Source organism: Pleurodeles waltl, chromosome 11 (assembly GCF_031143425.1).
Source record: "Pleurodeles waltl isolate 20211129_DDA chromosome 11, aPleWal1.hap1.20221129, whole genome shotgun sequence".
Lineage (NCBI taxonomy): Eukaryota > Metazoa > Chordata > Amphibia > Caudata > Salamandridae > Pleurodeles > Pleurodeles waltl.
The window spans coordinates 860,158,436-860,176,633 of record NC_090450.1 but is presented as its reverse complement, the minus strand read 5'-3'; the positions used below and the strand labels follow the sequence as shown (position 1 = coordinate 860,176,633).

Here is an 18,198-nt window from a genome sequence, read left to right as displayed (position 1 = left end):
AAAAATGTGCTGGTTTGGTAGGTTTCCCTAGGTGCCGGCTGAGCTAGGGGCCAAAATCTACAGGTAGGCCCTTTGCAAAAAACACCTCTGTTTTCTGTAAACAAATGGGATGTGTCCACGTTGTGTTTTGGGGCATTTCCTGTCGCGGGCGCTAGGCCTACCCACACAAGTGAGGTATCATTTTTATCGGGAGACTTGGGGGAACATAGAATAGCAAAACAAGTGTTATTGCCTCTTGTCTTTCTCTACAATTTTTCCTTCCAAATATGAGAGTGTGTAAAAAAGACGTCTATTTGAGAAATGCCCTTAATTCACATGCTAGTATGGGCACCCTGGAATTCAGAGATTTGCAAATAACCACTGCTCCTCAACACCTTATCTTGTGCCCATTTTGGAAATACAAAGGTTTTCTTGATAGCTGTTTTTTACTCTTTATATTTCAGCAAATGAATTGCTATATACCCGGTATAGAATGAAAACCCACTGTAGGGTGCAGGTCATTTATTGGCTCTGGGTACCTAGAGTTCTTGATGAACCTACAAGCCCTATATATCCCCGCAACCAGAAGAGTCCAGCAGACGTAACAGTATATTGCTTTAAAAAATCTGACATTGCAGGAAAAAGCGACAGAGTAAAACGTAGAGAACAATTGCAGATTTTTTCACCTCAATTTCAATATTTTGTTTTTTCAGTTGTTATTTTCTGTAGGAAACCCTTGTAGGATCTACACAAATTACCCCTTGCTGAATTCAGAATTTTGTCTACTTTTGAGACATATTTCGGTTTCTGGAATCCAGCATTGGTTTCATGCCCATTTCTGTCACTGACTGGAAGGAGGCTGAGAGCACAACAAATCGTAAAAATGGGGTATGTCCCAGTAAAATGGAAAAATTGTGTTGAAAAATTCGGTTTGCTGATTCAGGTCTGCCTGTTCCTGAAAGCTGGGAAGCTGGTGATTTTAGCACCGCAAACCTTTTGTTGATGTCATTTTCAGGGAAAAAAACACAAGCCTTCTTCTGCAACCCTGTTTTCACATTTAAAAAAACAAAACAACATTTTCACTGTATTTTGGCTAATTTCTTGGCCTCCTTCTGGGAAACCCACAAAGTCTGGGTACCTCTAGAATCCCCTGGCTTATGGGAACAAAACGTTATGAGGGCCTAAGCGCGAACTGCCCCAAATAGCCAAAAAAAGGCTCGCACAGGAGGGGGAAAAGGTCTGGCAGCGAAGGGGTTAATTTCGGCAAAACTAATCAACATATTTACACCAAATAAGCGAAAGCACAATCTAAGTACTAAAAGCTAGCTTTCTGCCAAATTTGGTGTAATTCTTTCCAGTAGTTCGGGCTGTAGTTGTGTTCAAATGTCCTATGGTATTTATAATGGAAAAATGTGACTTTTTTGCCTCCCCTTTTTCTCTGGCCCGATTGACAAATCCCCCCAAATACAGCAAGATACACCAGCACACTTTTTTTGGAAACTTTTATGAAGATTCGTTAAACGGTGCCAAAGGCATAGATTTATTCTATTGGCTGCTGTTGCCACTAGATATAGTTGGGGCCATTTTCCATAAAAAATGTGTTTTTTGAATTGCCTATGCCTTTGGCACCGTTTGAGGAATCTTCATTCGTATAGTATATATATATATATATATTTATATATATATATATATATATATATTTAAATGAGTGTCAATCCGGACAAGAAGAGAGGGCAAATAAGTCCTATGGATACTTTTAGTGAATCGGATGTGGATCTAGGCGAAGGAGAAGGGTCTGTATCAGGCAGGAATGCAGACAAAATACTTTTTTTAGAAGAAATGAAAATACTCCTTCTGGATCAACAACTGACAAAAGGCAGAAGTCAAGGCCGAGGTCGAGAACAAAGCAGAAGTCGGGCCAAGATCAATCAGTAGAAAACTGAGAAAAACAAGAAGAGCAAAACGGAAAAAAGACAATATTCCCTCAGGAGCTAAAAAAAGAAACAATAAATGTACCGGATTTGGTTATTAATCTATCATATTATGAATTCACAATTATGAAGCATAGGATATTAAACAAAGGATTGACCAGAAATCCATTTCAACTATACGGATACTAAAATTGATTTTTAGAAACTCGTTAGAAAATTTAAATTAGTTAAATATCATGTAACAAAACAACATTATAACTAAGCATAGAGGATAATCATCAGTTAATATTTATATAGATCAAATTCCAGATATTGAAACACTTTTTGTTTTGAAGCATGATCTACAGGGTGAAGATATAACGGAAGAGAAGGTTCTCATGAATTTATGCTTTGATACCCATAGACACAAATTTAGTGAGTTTAAAGAAAAATCTATATGTTGTCCGGTTTTGTCACCAGGAAACAAAATTGATATTTTTGCGGAGATGGTTTCAAGTGAACTTCATCAATTGAAAAAAATATCAAATTCCAGGGAGAAAAATAAATATGTCTTTAGAGGAACGTAACATTTTCCAGAATCTGGCAAGCAAATAAAAAATGATCATCAAACTGACTGACAAGGGCAGAAACATTGTCATATTAAATACTTAGGACTATATGAAATAAACGTATGCCCAATTGAGCAATGAGACAAATTATAAGAAATTGGACAACAATCCAATAAATCAACTAGTCATTAAAGCAAACATAAAGCTTCAAGAGTGGTACCAAGAGGGTTTCTGTAATGAGGATGGATACGAGTTCCTGAAGGTGGGTATCCCACAATTGCAACTATATATATTTTTACCTAAAATACATAAATCAAAAAGTAACCCTCCTGGAAGACCAATTGTATCTGCTTGTGATACGTTATTTCAAAGACTATCGTATTATGTGGATCACTACCTAGAACCAATTGTAAGAATATTAAGTTCATATATTAAAGACAATGGTGACTTATTAAGAATTCTTACACATATGCATTGGCAGGAACATTACCTGTAGGTAACAATTGATGTATCTTTGTACACATCTATCACGCATGATTTAGGATTGAGAGCCTGTGAATATTTTTTTAAACAATGCAATGTGAGTGAACTACATCATACAAAAATGTTTTTATCTATGACTGAATTGTGTTGAACCAATACATTTTTTTTTCTTTAATCATGAAATTTATCATCAACAATGTGTTACAGCAATGAGAATTTCTCTATCACCCAACTATGCCAATTTAACAATGGGCTGGTGGGAAAAGGAGATAGTGTGGAATCAAGTAAATCATTTCAATGAGAAATATTAAAATCAAATAATGCTTTGTGTGACATATATATATATACGATTTATTCATATTTTGGCATGGACCAAAAGATGAATTTCTAACCTACTTTAATATTCTGAATGCGAATAATCTAGGACTACAGTTTACATGTGAAACAAACCTGAAAAGCATCAGTTTTTGGGATCTTGCTATTTATGTGCAAAAAGATAACATTGAAACCACTTTATACAGCAAAAAAACTAAAAAAATAGTATCTTACATGGGGAAAGCTGTCATCCCAAACCATTACTGGCCAGTATACCATTTGGAGAACTAACACGCTTGCGTAGAAACTGTTCAGAAGATACAGAAGCCAAGAGAAAATATAACAAGACAATACAGAAATGTTAGAATAGAGGATACAAGAAAAGTATTCTGGATAGGACCTTGGAAAAAAAACAAAAATAAGACACAAAATGAATTGTTGTTGTTTTCTATAAAAGAACATGGTCATACGAAAGAGGAATACTCTGTAAGGATGATACCGATGTACAGTAAGGAAAGTGGTCAAATAAAAATAATCTTACAGAAACATTGGAACATCCTCGGAAAAGACACTGATATAGACCCATTAATAAGAGATAAAGCATTGATGACATTTCGCTGAGCTCCATCATTACAAGATAAATTGGTCAAGAGTCACTTTGCACCAACATTGGCAATGAATTGTCTTATGGAACAACAAAAAGGCTTAATTAAATGCTGACAATGTAAAGCATGCAAAATTAGACAAACAACTAAAACATATTTGAATAAAGATCAAGTGGTGACACCTATTAAATTTAGAATCACGCGTGAGGTGAGATTTGTGTTTATGTGATCACATGCCCCTGTGGACTAAAATATGTTGGTAGTACTACATGCATGCTTAGAAAAAGAATATTGGAACACATTAAAGTGATTAAATGCGCAGACTTGAAGAATGCAGTGGCTAAACATCTTTAAGGACACAAAGAAAGAGATTGCAGGATGTTGAGATATTGCGGAATAGATCACATACTGCAAAATGAAAGAGGAGGAGACAGGATAAGGAAACCTCACCAATTGGAATCTAAATACATTATACAGTTAAGAACTAAGGTTCCTTATGGACTAAACAATGATGAAGAGATTTTTGTGCACCTATAAACAGTAAATCATTATGGTGAACAATAAACGTTGAGTCAATCTAAGATAGTCTAAAGTATAGTGAGCTATCCAAAGAAATATTTTGAAATAACTCTCTGACTTTTGACTTTTTGGTTTAATACTTTAAATTGGTGTGATACCTATTTACCCACAGAACAGGAAATAATATGTGTTAAATTCAGATTTGTGTCACTTCTTATTTAATTTGATTTTATAATGTAAGTTGCAGAATATATGTATAGGGTACAAACCCAGTATTGCTGTGATGAACTATGAAACAATGTAAAGTATACCCTTATGATCAAACAACAACAGTGGTGGTTAAAAGGTATCCAAATATATATCATTATTACTATGTTGATAACACATGTTACAACAATCAAAATCTAAGATTGACATCATAAGCAGAATCAAGGTTACTAAACCCATGTCACACGTAAGAGGAACCTTTAAATGAGTTATATGATGTATTATTGGTACAATATTGAAGGATAGACTTAATCAACTACCATGTTGTTTGACTGTGGGCAATTTTTCATGTAAGATTACCTAACTCTTGGAATGGTTCTTCTTCTTGTTTCCTTTAATCTTCTTCTTTAATAGGCTTTGAAATTATAAACTGCATGTCCCCGAGTGCCTCATAGCAGGCCAATGGAACATAAAGGTATAAATAGTGAAGATAAAGAAGGACTAGCCAACTGTGAACAAGACCACAAGGTTGAAACGCGTCAGTCAGTTGCTTGGACATGAAATAAATTAACAAACTGTGTCAGTTCGTCGAGTTACCATGATTTTCTTTTGTACAATAAATAGCGATTGGAGACGTATGGCCCATCTCCCAAAGCGTTGCACCAGCTGTCTGTGAGCTCCACTTATTGGACCATATTGTGAATATATGTGGTATATAAAACAGCAAAAGCGTTTTTTGACTTTCCTATACTTTTGGCACTGTTTGATGAATATTCATGACATTTTTCAAGAAAAGCGTCAAGTTGGGTCTCGTTGTGCATGGAAAGCAATGGCTGAGAAAAAGGGGCAAACAAAAAAGTGTGTTTTTCATGTTAATTCCCATAGAGTCTATAGACATGCCTACAGCCAGGAACACCAGATGGAATTACACCAAATATGGCAGGAAGGTAGCTTTTAGTACAGAGATCATGCTTTTGTTATTTGGTGTAAATCTGTTCAGTGTTTTTTGTGATAATAAAGGAAATCCAAACTTGTATATTAGAAGCGATAATACTTCGCCAGTAGTCCGATCTCGTGCTGAGATTTGTTTGGCTGCCAACACTGGTTAAAAGGCCATCTGAGTACCTAAAACAACACAGCAAAAAAAGAAAAGGGGTATGTCCTTACCCCTAGCCTTGGTCCAGGGGTTCTCCGGGGACCACACCAGGGCAAAAATATATATATTTTTAAATTCTTGCTGAAATTCACAAATATTCACAAATGTTGCCATGAACTTAAAATAAAAAGCAAGTGTGGTCTCCTGCGCTTACTTTTAATTTTACCCAAGGGTGGGCCAAATCCCAGGGCATAGCTATTTTCATAATTAAGGAGCGAGTGCATGGGGATCCCCTCCTGGGCCTCTTAAAAGCCCCCGGTACCACCACTTGCCATGGCTACATTTGAAAACTATGCAGGGGCCGCGCAGACCACCTCTGGCCGTGGGGACCAACCACCTCCCCAGGACGTTTTTAAAAATGGATAGGGAGGGCCATGTGGATCACTCCGGTCCCTGGGGACTGCTGCCTCCCCGAGGATACATTTTACAAATATATAGGGGGGGGGGGCAACCCTGGGCCCCAGGGACTACCGCCTCCCTGCGGCTACATAACATAAAATGTTGAGAGGCCACATGGACCTAGCACCAGGGTCCACCACCTCCCCAGGGTCAATTAAATTTTTAAAAACAAGAAGGGGGGGCCGCATGGCCCTCCTACTGGAACTATTTATGGCTCTGAGATCTGTCACCCTCCCCCCCCGGGTCAGCTCCTGCTAGCTACCAAATGCCCACCCTCAGGAGGTAGCTGCTTGCTTCTGCTTGGTGGGATAGCTCCAACCAAGCAAAATTAAACACAGCTTCCAGCAAGCAGGAGCTGTGAAAATGCTCCTGCTTGCTGGAAGCAGAAATTTCATCTCTTTCCCTGCCTGCAGACAAGAGGGCAGGGGAATTGATGAAAGTATTGCTCATGCACGCTGGGAGCTGCATTTTCAGCAACTCCCTGTGTGCGATATCAAAACCCCCTCCCGCAGGAGGTAGGGAACCAGTAGGGACTGCTGGGGCCTTTGAGACACCCACCCCGTGGTCCCAGACAAAAATAAAAAATAAAAAAATGAATCCTGCTCTGCTTATTTATGATTGATAGATATGCAGGCAGGATTCATCCTGGCACAAAGCTCATTTTACGGAAATTAAACCTCAACAGGAAGCTCTAACAGACAAGCATTTGCAATGCAATGGGTCTCGCATTTGCTCGACTTAGAGCTGTTAGTGCTGTAAAGTCCTAACCAGACTTTTATTGCCACATAAAATGAAAATGAAAAGTAATATATACAGTTTTACATAAGTGAGCTGATTCAAAGATCCACAGCATGAGCATGAAGGAGCACACAAAATGAAACAGAAGTTCGCTTGCAGTCAAACATATTGGCAAATGTGCAGCGAGATTGCGCTGTATAGGAAATACAAAGAAAAAGTTGTCCAGAAATCATGCTGAAAACATGGAGCCTCGTATGTTTTCAGTAGTTGGCCGGTGCGCTGGAGGAGGGCTTAACACTGGAAAATGAATGCTGTATGCATGCCTTTCATAAATAAAATCATGCGATTTTTAAAAGACAAGCCCACAAACCAACAAAACTGATGGGCGTGTGATGGGCGTGGTTAAAAGCCCACAGAGAGATTACAGCAGTCTAGAGCATTTGCGCGTTTGGCCCTAATAAAAACAGGTGCCCAAATTTAGGTTCCGATTCTGTAAAGAACTAACATCCTAACTTCATGTGCATGGCTAAGGCAAATCAAGTATGTTTTCTCTGCATTTCCATTTGAAAAGTTATCTCTAAACCTTGAAGGAGTTGTTTGCATCCTTGCTTTTTTTAGTGCAATATGTCATATAAGGACTGTGATGGGTGGGTTCCATCTTGTCATCTGTTGAGGAGACCAGATATTGTGTTATCCCTTTCTCAAGGAAGATAGACAGCTTACTAAAAGGACACCCCGAAAGTGTTTCCCATCGATTTTGGAGACAATTTCTTTATGAAGAGGAATATGATCACATCTCAACCAAACAAAGAAGCTCTTCATGAATGCCGTATTGTAGACCACAGGGCTTGGCTGAGGGCCAGACCCTGCAGCCAACCTCTGTCATGCACTGCTGAAGGCCATGTGTGACATGTGGTTGGGTGATTATAAGGGGCCGGCTACAGGGCCGAATGCTGTGCACAATCCGAGTTGGATTTTGAATAGTAATTAAAATGGGAAACACCCGGAACAACGAGTCGTGAACCACGAAGTCCTGGAAAACAAAAGCGAAAACAACGCATTCGTTTTCCATGACTTCCTTGTTTTAGGGTCTTAACCACGCATGTGTGAACCACGTACATGCGTGGTTAAGGCACAGAAGAAGGTAGTCGACGCGATCAAGAAGGAGGTAAGTTGGGCTAGGACTGGGGCTGTTTTTTTGGGGGTGGGGTGGGCGGCTCGGGGTGATTAGGGTTTAGGGGCGGGGAGGGGGGTGCAGGTTTAGGTTTTAGGGGTGGGTTGGGGGTTTGGGGTGCTTTAGTTTTTTTAAGGCCGGGTGGGGACTCAGGGTATTTTTAGGTTTTGGAGGTGAGATGAGGGCTTGGGGTGATTAGGGTTTAGGGGAGGGGGTCAGGGTTTAGGTTTTAGGGGTGGATTGGGGTGCTTTAGGTTTTAGAGGAGGAGGTGGGGACTTGGGGTATTTTTAGTTTTTGATGATGGGGTGGGGGCTCGGGGTGATTAGGGTTTAGGGGTGGGGGAGGGTGGTCAGGGTTTAGGTTTTAGGGGTGTGTTGGGGTGCTTTAGGGTTTAGGGGAGGGGGGTTGGGGTTGTGGTAATTTTGGGGGTGGAGGGTTGGGGTAGTTGTGCGGGTGGGGAGGTCACGGGAATTTTTAGGAGTCGGGTGCCAGGGGGGATGCATGCTGGAACCATGCATGCTGATCACTAATGCCTTTGCCAGGAATGCCTTTACAATGGAAAATCGTTGGCATTCGTGGTAAAGGCATTAGTGATAACAATGAGGTCGTTGTTCCGACCTCTTTGTTCAGGCATGGGTGGTTGAAGGACTGGTTATTTCAACATATAACCAATTAAAATTACTTAGAATTTCACTGAGAAAACCAAAGGTTCCAGGGACATTATAGTTAAGAGATAGAACTAAAAAGCATAGAAATTCACTAAAAAAACAGGATTGTTAAAGTTAGACTCACATTTTAAACATACAAAACCTTAGAAATGAAGCTGTTAAAGTTACTATACGTAACTATAACTCGTGCCCAAAGGTAACTATAACTCCCGCCCTCGCCCTGCACCGCTGATTTCCCCAGATATTACAGCATTCATGACATGTTTCGGAACATCATTGATAATATCACTGTATCATTTGCAGTAACATTATTAATGTGAAAACTGTGCTTGTCTGGGGTGCAAGTTATAGTTACCTTAGGGCACGAGTTATAGTTACTTGACATTACTCTAACTATGACAGCTGAATTTCTATGGTTTTATACATTTAAAATGTAACATCCCTGAAACCTTTGTTTTTAAGTGAAAAAAACATAAATATATATATATATATATATATATATATATAGAGAGAGAGAGAGAGAGAGAGAGAGAGAGAGAATTTTAGAGTTTAGAGTGGGTGTGGGTTTTTGGGTGGCAAGGGAATTTTTAAGGTTTAGGGTGGGTATTGGTATTTCGGGTGATAAGGGAATTTTTTGGATTGCAAGATATTTCTTAGGTTTCAGGGGTTGTGAGTTGATATGTCTTTACCATGGGTGTCTTTACCAAAAAAGAAGTATTTTGCAGGTAAATATCAGCTCCTGCAATTATGAATGAGCCAATCCCACTAGCAGTAGTTACCCAGCAGCACAATCTCAACTACTTATACCACTCGATCTGGCTGACTAGTGAAAATGTCTCAAAGACTTAATGAAGAAATATAATGTGACTGTTTGTACTTTTTACTTAACAAAGGAGGAGATAGAGGGCCATATTTATACTTTTCGACGCACAACTGCGCCAACGCAGTTGTGCGTCAAAAAATTTAACGCCGGCTAACGCCATTCTGAAGCGCCATGCGGGCGCCGTATTTATTCAATGACGTTAGCCGGCGTTAGCCGGCGGAGCTGCCTGGTGTGCGTAAAAAAAAATGACTTAGACCAGGCAGCGCAGGCGTAGGGGAATATGGAGCTTGGGCATCAAAAAATGGGGCAACTCAGGCTGAGGCAAAATTTTCGCCTCAACCCGAATTGCGCCGTTTTTTTTAACTCCCAACCCCCATTGAAATGACTCCTGTCTTAGCAAAGACAGGAGTCATGCCCCCTTGCCCAATGGCCATGCCCAGGGGACTTATGTCCCCTGGGCATGGTCATTGGGCATAGTGGCATGTAGGGGGGCACAAATAAGGCCCCCCTATGCCACAAAAAAAAAAAAATATATATACTTACCTGAACTTACCTTAAGTTCCCTGGGATGGGTCCCTCCATCCTTGGGCGTCCTCCTGGGGTGGGCAAGGGTGGCAGGGGGTGTCCCTGGGGGCATGGGAGGGCACCTCTGGGCTCCTTCCGAGCCCACAGGTCCCTTAACGCCTGCCCTGAGCAGGCGTTAAAAAATGACGCTAACGAGGGTAGATGTCATTTTTTTGACCCGCCCACTCCCGGGCATCTTTTTTGCCCGGGAGTATAAATACGACGCACATGCCTCGGAGTCATTTTTTAGTAGGGAACGCCTACCTTGCATATCATTAACGCAAGGAAGGTGTCCACGCTAAAAAATGACGCAAACTCCAAGATCTTTGGCGCTCGACGCGTCTAACGCCAAAGTATAAATATGGAGTTAGTTTTGCGTCGGATTTGCGTTAAAAAAACGACGCAAATCCGGCGCAAACAGAGTATAAATATGCCCCATAGTGTCATGAGATTAGGTGCACTAGGACCTTTGCAGTTCTAGGTAGATTCAAAAGAGGAAGTGCGTAGCGTTGGGAGGTGTTAAGGTGTGGGTATTAACGGTTATGATGTGATTGGACAGTGTGTGGGTGCATGCTGAGAAATAAACACCTCTGTTAACAGGCTCTGAGTGCGGCGTGGCCTGTTGCATGCTTCTGCGCTGGGGAGGACGCTACAAAGACAGGCAGTTCATTATCAGTGCTGGTGTGGAGAAACGAAAAGAAAACACGTAGAAAGTTGCTGCTCATCCTTCACAAGGTCTTTTTATCCTTGACTGCTAGTCTGAGAGTCAGCAGGCTCAATGACATTTTCACGTAGTGTGGCAGTGTGGTTTAAAGCCCGGTATTACCAACCCCAGGGCTAACTTCATGCACCAGTAGCCAGGGGTTTTATGACGGCGCATAAAATGTCTTTGAAACGAGACGCGGCGCCGAAGCCCCATTTATTGTCAAACTTCCCACAGTGATAGCTTAAATCCAGACAAGCCGAAGAGACTCTGAGCTTTTTCTGGGCTGCGTTCCATCTTCCCCTTGATGTGACAAGAGGGCTTGACTCTCTAGAGGCAGATTAACACAATTGGTGATTAGCAAAATGTTGTCACATTAAAATTCAGGAACAATGGCTATTATGCTAGAATGAACATGCAGATTTATATTTTGCCGTAATTTTGAATACAGCTTTGTAAAACCCTAGTATTACTTTTTATGAAAATACTCCAAATATTTATGTTCGAGAAATTAGGTACAAGAAGATAAGGTAGACATCGCAATGTCCCTCAGAGCGTTCAATGGGCATCCACAGCACAAATCCCATTTTACTTGTCTTATGTCAAAGGTCCTCTTGGTGACAAAATGTATCCTGCCTCAGCCAAATAAAGACTTAAAGGTCTCACTCTTCAAATCAGTATCAGCGATTTTAGACATCCACACCCACAAAGAAAATGGGCTTTCTAGTTTTATCCTTCATTTATATTACATTGTTAGTGAAAACTATTCGAGGAATTATTATCTTGAGATTACTGCCTTTTACACAAGTAAGAGGTCTTGAGCTGAGAGAGTTAAAGAGGAAAAAGTTATCAGCCCATAAATTCCCACAACACCGTTGTATAATCCTATTTTATAATATTCTAGGGTGCCTCGTCTTTAATTTTTCGTAGTGACAAGTAACAGCCTTTCTGTTAGGGGATGAAGAGGATTATGGGCCTCTCTGCAGCTCTTCAATCCCCTCTTCAGCTTTATCGCCTTTCACCTTCTTGAAGGTGATGTGGCCGCTTGGCTCTGTGGATCATTGTTCTGTCCCACATCCTTGTGATTGGCAAGAGAGAGAAGATAACAGGGTAGATAAAGTGAGGTAATAAGGCTTTTTATCCTGTTTACCGGGTCTCTTTTCTCCTACTTCCACTTTCCTTTATTTAGCAATATAATTCATGTTTTTGAATATAGAACACCTTAACAAATATTAGGTGTCAGTGTGCTTTGATGAAGGACACCGTTGGTGACCAGGGATCTATAATTAGAATGAACTGTGGCACGGGGCCTGCGGGAACATGGGGACCCAAACATGTTTGCAATGTGAACAAGGCAAAAAAATAAGAGAGGCACACAGTCTGTACTTAGCAATACAGTTCCTGCAGGAACGATGAGCTAGGGATCAAAAGTGCAGGTTAGTACAAATTGATTAGAGCAGATACGATAGGAACAGGAAAGATAGTAGAAATAGCAAAGAGTAGAGTAGGAGGGATAGAGCAAGAAAACAAAGTAGGTTGGAGAGGTAAAAGGTATGAGGTCAGGAGGGGGTGTAGCCAAGAATAAAAGGCAAGATCAAAGGAGCAAACATTGAGGAAAAGGCAAACATAGAGAATGAGGTCAGACTGTGATGAACTGAATAGAGCGTAGAAATGAGGCAAACAATTGGTTACAGATCAAACCAAAGTCGAAACACGTAGGTTTTTCGTTTTTTGTGACTTTGACAGAGGTATTCTTGTCATGTGAAATCTGCAGGTAAGGGGTTCTAGAAAAGCTAACAGTGATCTACATTTACTTGATTCATCTCTGCTCTTGAAACATTTGCTCCTACCAGAGATTTTTAACAAGTATAACTATTAGAATGGTTTTGCAGGTTGATTACTTTGAGTGTTATATGGGCAATCTTCACAAAAGTTCAAATAGATTGCTGTAAAATTCTGTAGCTCCAGCCTTGTTGAACTCCATGTGTCTGAGGATGGAGTTCAACAAGGCTTTTAGAGGTGCCAAGGTGGAATTGTGAATACCTGTTCAGGTGGCACCACTGTAGTGGAGGGTGTAATAGAAAGTGCCTAGACAACCATGCCACCAATTCTGATTCAAACTCACTATTCTTCCTGTTGCCTGTTTTTCTTTTCCTTTTATGTGGTTTCCCCTGATTTCTGATGAAATTGTTCAAATGTCACATTGTCCAGCACAAACCTGTTTGAGGCATGCATACATTAAATCCAGGTGCAATTCTGGGAAGCCAGAGAGAATTTAGGTGAAACGAGTTATTTCATCCCAGAAATTGTCACTTGGAATATTCAAGCCTTTGAAATTGACTATTCCCCCTACCCCAAAAAAAGTTAAAATACTCAAAACTTCAAGAAAGAGAATTAAAGCGACTGAAAAGGAAAACAAAATAAGGATAAAGATAAGAGGAGAAAGACAGGGCTAGATAGGGAGATTAGTCTGTAGGACAAAACTGGAAAACAGACAAAAGGATTAGATTAGGAAACAAGGTGAATAAACGAATGTGAGTGAAGGGAACAGAAAAAAGAGATATGGTAGAGTTACTTCCGGTAAAGAAACAAACAAGGAAGAGAAAAAAGGGAGGAGCAGACATTGTGGTACAAGGACACCACTTGAAAAATTAAGCCACGTACATTTGGAAGAGAAGCAACTTGTAGATAGAAAACCGAGTAATAAAAACAAACACAAGAAATAATGGTAAGTAAAACAAATTGGTTGTAAAAATTCTAAGTAAATGAGGAACATTATGTTCAAGAGACAAATAGTGCGGCTGGTTTGAACACAGGCATTACAGTTAGTTTCTTTGTTTTAAACATTTTGATTGGTAAAGCAGAGTAATGTATAGTGAATGAAAAGTTAGTAAACCATTCAAAGCACATCTTGTTCTTGAACAGAATTTTCCTTGTGTTCTATTTCGTCTTCAGAAAAAAGTTGATAGACTGTGCAAGAATAATGCAGGTAGGATAGGGGCAATGATGCTAAATGTGCAAGAACATTAAAATGTAATTAAATATAATACTTTTTTTTAATGCCACCCTAGTATTAATACTGTCTAAGGTCCTAAGTGACAAAAGTGAAGAAATCAAAAAACTCAACACACATATTAAAATATTCAACACCCTTACATATCTGAATAACAGAGCAAAACACCTAAATATTTCTTGAAGTGAACCACCTTTAAATTAGAATTTGTTATTTCTGCTTTTAGGACAGAACTGTACTTGAACCAAATGGCTGAGAGCAACTCATTTGGAATTATGCCCTATATAAAGGTAAGAAAATTGAAGTGTGTTATTATTCTTCGACTGTTTTGTGTATTTTATTGTATTAGCAGTATACACCCTGCAAAAGTTCTAGAAAATGGCGTATGTCCCGTTCAAACACATAACTGAGTACCCAATGAATTCCCCCATGTGCCACGCAGCACAATAGATTTGTGCAAAAATCTCGGATGCTATTATTGCCTATGTACTTTAATGCAAACTTGCAATAAGTGACACTGGATTCATGGTCGATATTAACCATCTGTAAGTTGTTTTTATTAAACACACTACGTCAGCACCAAACGCAGACAATGGGTGGTGACAGTTTGCTACTTTATGTATGCAAGCAGGTGGTGTTTAGAAGCCCATCAAAAGGGCAAATAAAGTTAATGAGATTTACCCTGAGGTGAAGTTTACTCAGTTGGCTACTCAGCAGGAATGATTTCTTGACATAGGTTGTGCAATGGTTGTGACATTTTGTGACAAGGAATCGTGACTGCATGCCATCCCCACTCCCACAAGGTTGGCAGGGCAGTCTGAGATGCATTGGAGTGGGGAACACACAGAAAAGATTATCTGTCTGCTGCTGAGTGGCTGCAGGACCCTACGTCATGAACAGACCTGAGCAGCAAAGCAAATGGATTCCTGTGACATATGGGCAACGTACTAGTATTCAGTTCAAAGCTATTTCATTAACTTTTTTCAAATCAAGACAGGGACTTTTGAGTTTGTCATCATTTAGTGTCAATTTGATTTAAGCCTTATGTAATAATTACAAATGTTTAGTAGCAATTGGGTGGCTATTCTCTTGAAAAAAATAAATTCAAGGCTTTAAAAATGTAGATAGTTGAGATAAATGGGGTATGCTAAATTCGCTGATGACTCTTCTGCTCTTGCCATCCTATGCTCTTGGGTGTTCGGTCCTGTTCTAAGTTTGATCAAATATTGACAGAGCTTTGTTGAAAAGTTTCCCAGTGCCTCAGTTTTTGCTCCCAATCTATCTTCATTGTACTTACACAACTTAAATTGCACTGGAGGTAGTGCAGAAGACAATGCAGCTGCTCACCAGCTGTTCTAAGTTTCTTTACAGCTGGCTTCCCAATAAATGTGAAGGGAGGCTGAGGTCACAGTCAGAGTAATTTTAGAAATGTCATGTTACGCTTGATATGCAGAATTCCAAAAATTGTTCTATTAGGCTATCTAAGTAATGTTATGGGCTGTTATAATTTGCCATTAGTGGCAAAAATGTACCTCAAATGCATGGAAACAACAGAATGCGAGTGGCTATTGTTCGTGGCACTCTAGTTTTTTGCACTACTTTTTTGCAGCGGGAAATGTGTTGTGATTCATTTTGCTGAAACTTAGCACAATTATGCAAACACAAATTATTAGAATTTCGCACATGCCTACTCTTATGTCCATATTAACTAAGTTTTCATGCAGCTACATTTGATACACCACATGCGCAATTAGGAAAATACAGCACAGCCATATCTAGGAAGAGTGGCCTGCTGTTGCTATCATACCCCGCTCTAGCACTGTAAGGCAGTGACAGAGAGCCATGCACTTTAGTGCAGAGATGAGTGTGGGCTTTCTAGTACAGGACATGTACTGGAATATTTCCTTAAATATTATTATTATTATTATTATTATTATTATTATTATTATCAGTATTATAATAATAATAATTATCATTATTATTATTATTATTATTATTATTATTATTATTATTATTATTATTATTATATGCATAACAGTGTTCTTATTATTATTAATATTATTATCATTATTATTATATGCATAACAGTGTTCTTATTATTATTCTCATCATTATTATTATAAATAAAATAATAATAATAATACTATTAATAACAGTTTTCATGTTGTGCTTCATAATGCACTTTTCTAAGCACTGTTACTATTACTCAGTTTAATGTTTCAAAATGTAACACCCTGAGAAGAATGTAAGGTTAAGTTGGACTTGCCAGGATTCAGTCTTGTGAATGACCTGCAGAACACATCAGATAACCGTGGCTAAGGTTAATTCAATGAGCCATCTTTTCATTAGTCATAGTGGATATGATATGACTGTCTGTGATAATTCCGTCTTTCACCACAAAGAAGCCATAAGGTCATGATTATGAGTTGGGCAGTTAATTCCGACCTGTGTGTGTAAACCCCTGTTTACACAAGGGTTTGAATTACGAGTTGTTAGATATTTAACTCATCTAGAAATTATGGGATATGTTAAATAACTCAACCTTTGTTACATTTCAGCAGGTCAAATGTGCCAAAACTTAACGGGGGAGAGACATGCAATATATACTGTATCATGCAGATGCCTGTGCATTAAACTCCAAAATCTGTGTTATTTCCCAACTACTCATAGTAGGTGATATTTATTGCACTCACTATCCAACATACTCTGTGGTATAGTTATTTATCATGTGCGATAAATACCATCTAAATTTGTACTCAGTGCCTTAAAAGTGTGTTTAACACAACAACAGAATACAACTGGAAGTGCCAAGCAGGATAGTCTTAAAGGTTAGAATGGATAAAGTGAGGACTGAGAATTGATGTACCTAAGGCCACCTAATTCAGCGGACAGCAATTTCTCATGAAGTGAGGATGAGACTTGAAAAAGGAGGAAAATAGTAGTGTCACCATTGTAGGAAGAGTTTTTAATAGACATACGAGTAGGTCTTTAGTTTAATTTGCTGCCAGCAGCCAGTTATTCACTTTTTAGAAGTCTAGGAGAAAATTCACAATGACCCACCACAACCACATCGATATGCTTAATTACCGCCCTGCTTATGGATGGCTTGTTAATTCTGATACCAGGACCAGTGGAATTATGATCTTAGCTGGGATGCCACTGCTCATTTGTATCCAGGGCTGGCTTTAGGATGGTGCGAGTGGTACGGCTGCAACGGGTGCTAACCTGAATTGGGGGGGTGCTGACCTCAGGGGTGCACTGTGTTTAGCAATAACTCAGAAACTTGCTATTTAAAAGCACCTGCTGTAAAGTTCCTTGTGGGTCCAGCCTTCAGGAAGTACTTAAAATGTCAAGCTACCTCTTGTGATTAATGTTCCTGCTAGGGAGAGAGATGGGAGTTTTGTCTAGCAGCAGCTTTGGCTCGCCATAAAGTAGTTTAGAGGGTTAATATGCCTGCTGCAAGGAACAGAGCTATATTTTATGTGGATAGCTGAGTGTATTAGTAAAGCCAGCCTTTGCAAGAACTTTAAAACAAATTAATGTTTGTGAAAGTGGGTCTATGGAGAGATGAGGGGCACATTTACCGGGTGATAGTGAGGGAATGCCAGGAGGTGGTCATGGGGAATGGGGGGGATGCAAAAAAATCTGTCGCACAGGGAGCCTCCCAGTGCTAAAGCCAGCCCTAGTTGTAGCCAACCTTGCGATTTCACCTGATGCAAGCAGGTGAAGTACACAGGTGCAATAGGGGGCAAGCATAGAGAAATCGCATTGTAAATCCACTTTAATCTCCCCCAAATTCATCATTCCCGTTATTACCCTTGCGTTTTTTCCAGCCCACTTTTAATTAGGCCTTTTTGGGCAGTTGCATAATGTGTTCTAAAGGCACATGAAGCACAGCAGCGAGTGCTCTAGGGAGTATAAAAAGCATTTGCGGCTGTATTTTAAAACTTAGGCTTTATAGCATGATGCAGTCACGAGCAAGTCTGCTCACGCGAGAGCATGCCACGAGCACACAATCAATGCTGACAGATCAGAACGCTGCTGACGAGGTCAAGATGGCATAAAAGGAAGTGACAGTCTCAATAAAAAAGACAAATGACATATGAAGGTCACCGAGACCCCTGCTCCAAGGAGCTAACAATCTAAGAGCTTCCTTTCCTATAGTTCACCATCTAGCAGATGTTTATGGCAGCACTGCTGGGACCTTACAAAAATGTACCTTTAAAGTTAAATGTCAGGGATTATGTGAATTTAACATTTCCCTTCACAAAAGATTTGCACTTTCACAGCCTGGAACTTCATAGACGCCACATGATGTAGCGACTGCAAAAAAAAAAGGGCGCTGGAGAAAACAGACATTAGCAAAGCCCAT

The 18,198-nt window shown here is 39.7% G+C and overlaps 1 protein-coding gene across 1 annotated transcript in view; it reads left to right on the top strand.

Annotated features, from left to right (window-relative positions):
* Window positions 1-18,198, top strand: part of MYO18B (myosin XVIIIB) — a 1,377,385-nt gene that overhangs the window by 109,009 nt on the left and 1,250,178 nt on the right. Inside the window, exon 8 of the mRNA XM_069214702.1 lies at window positions 14,053-14,116. Coding sequence (XP_069070803.1) covers window positions 14,053-14,116 — 64 coding nt within the window. The remainder of the gene's footprint in view (window positions 1-14,052; window positions 14,117-18,198) is intronic.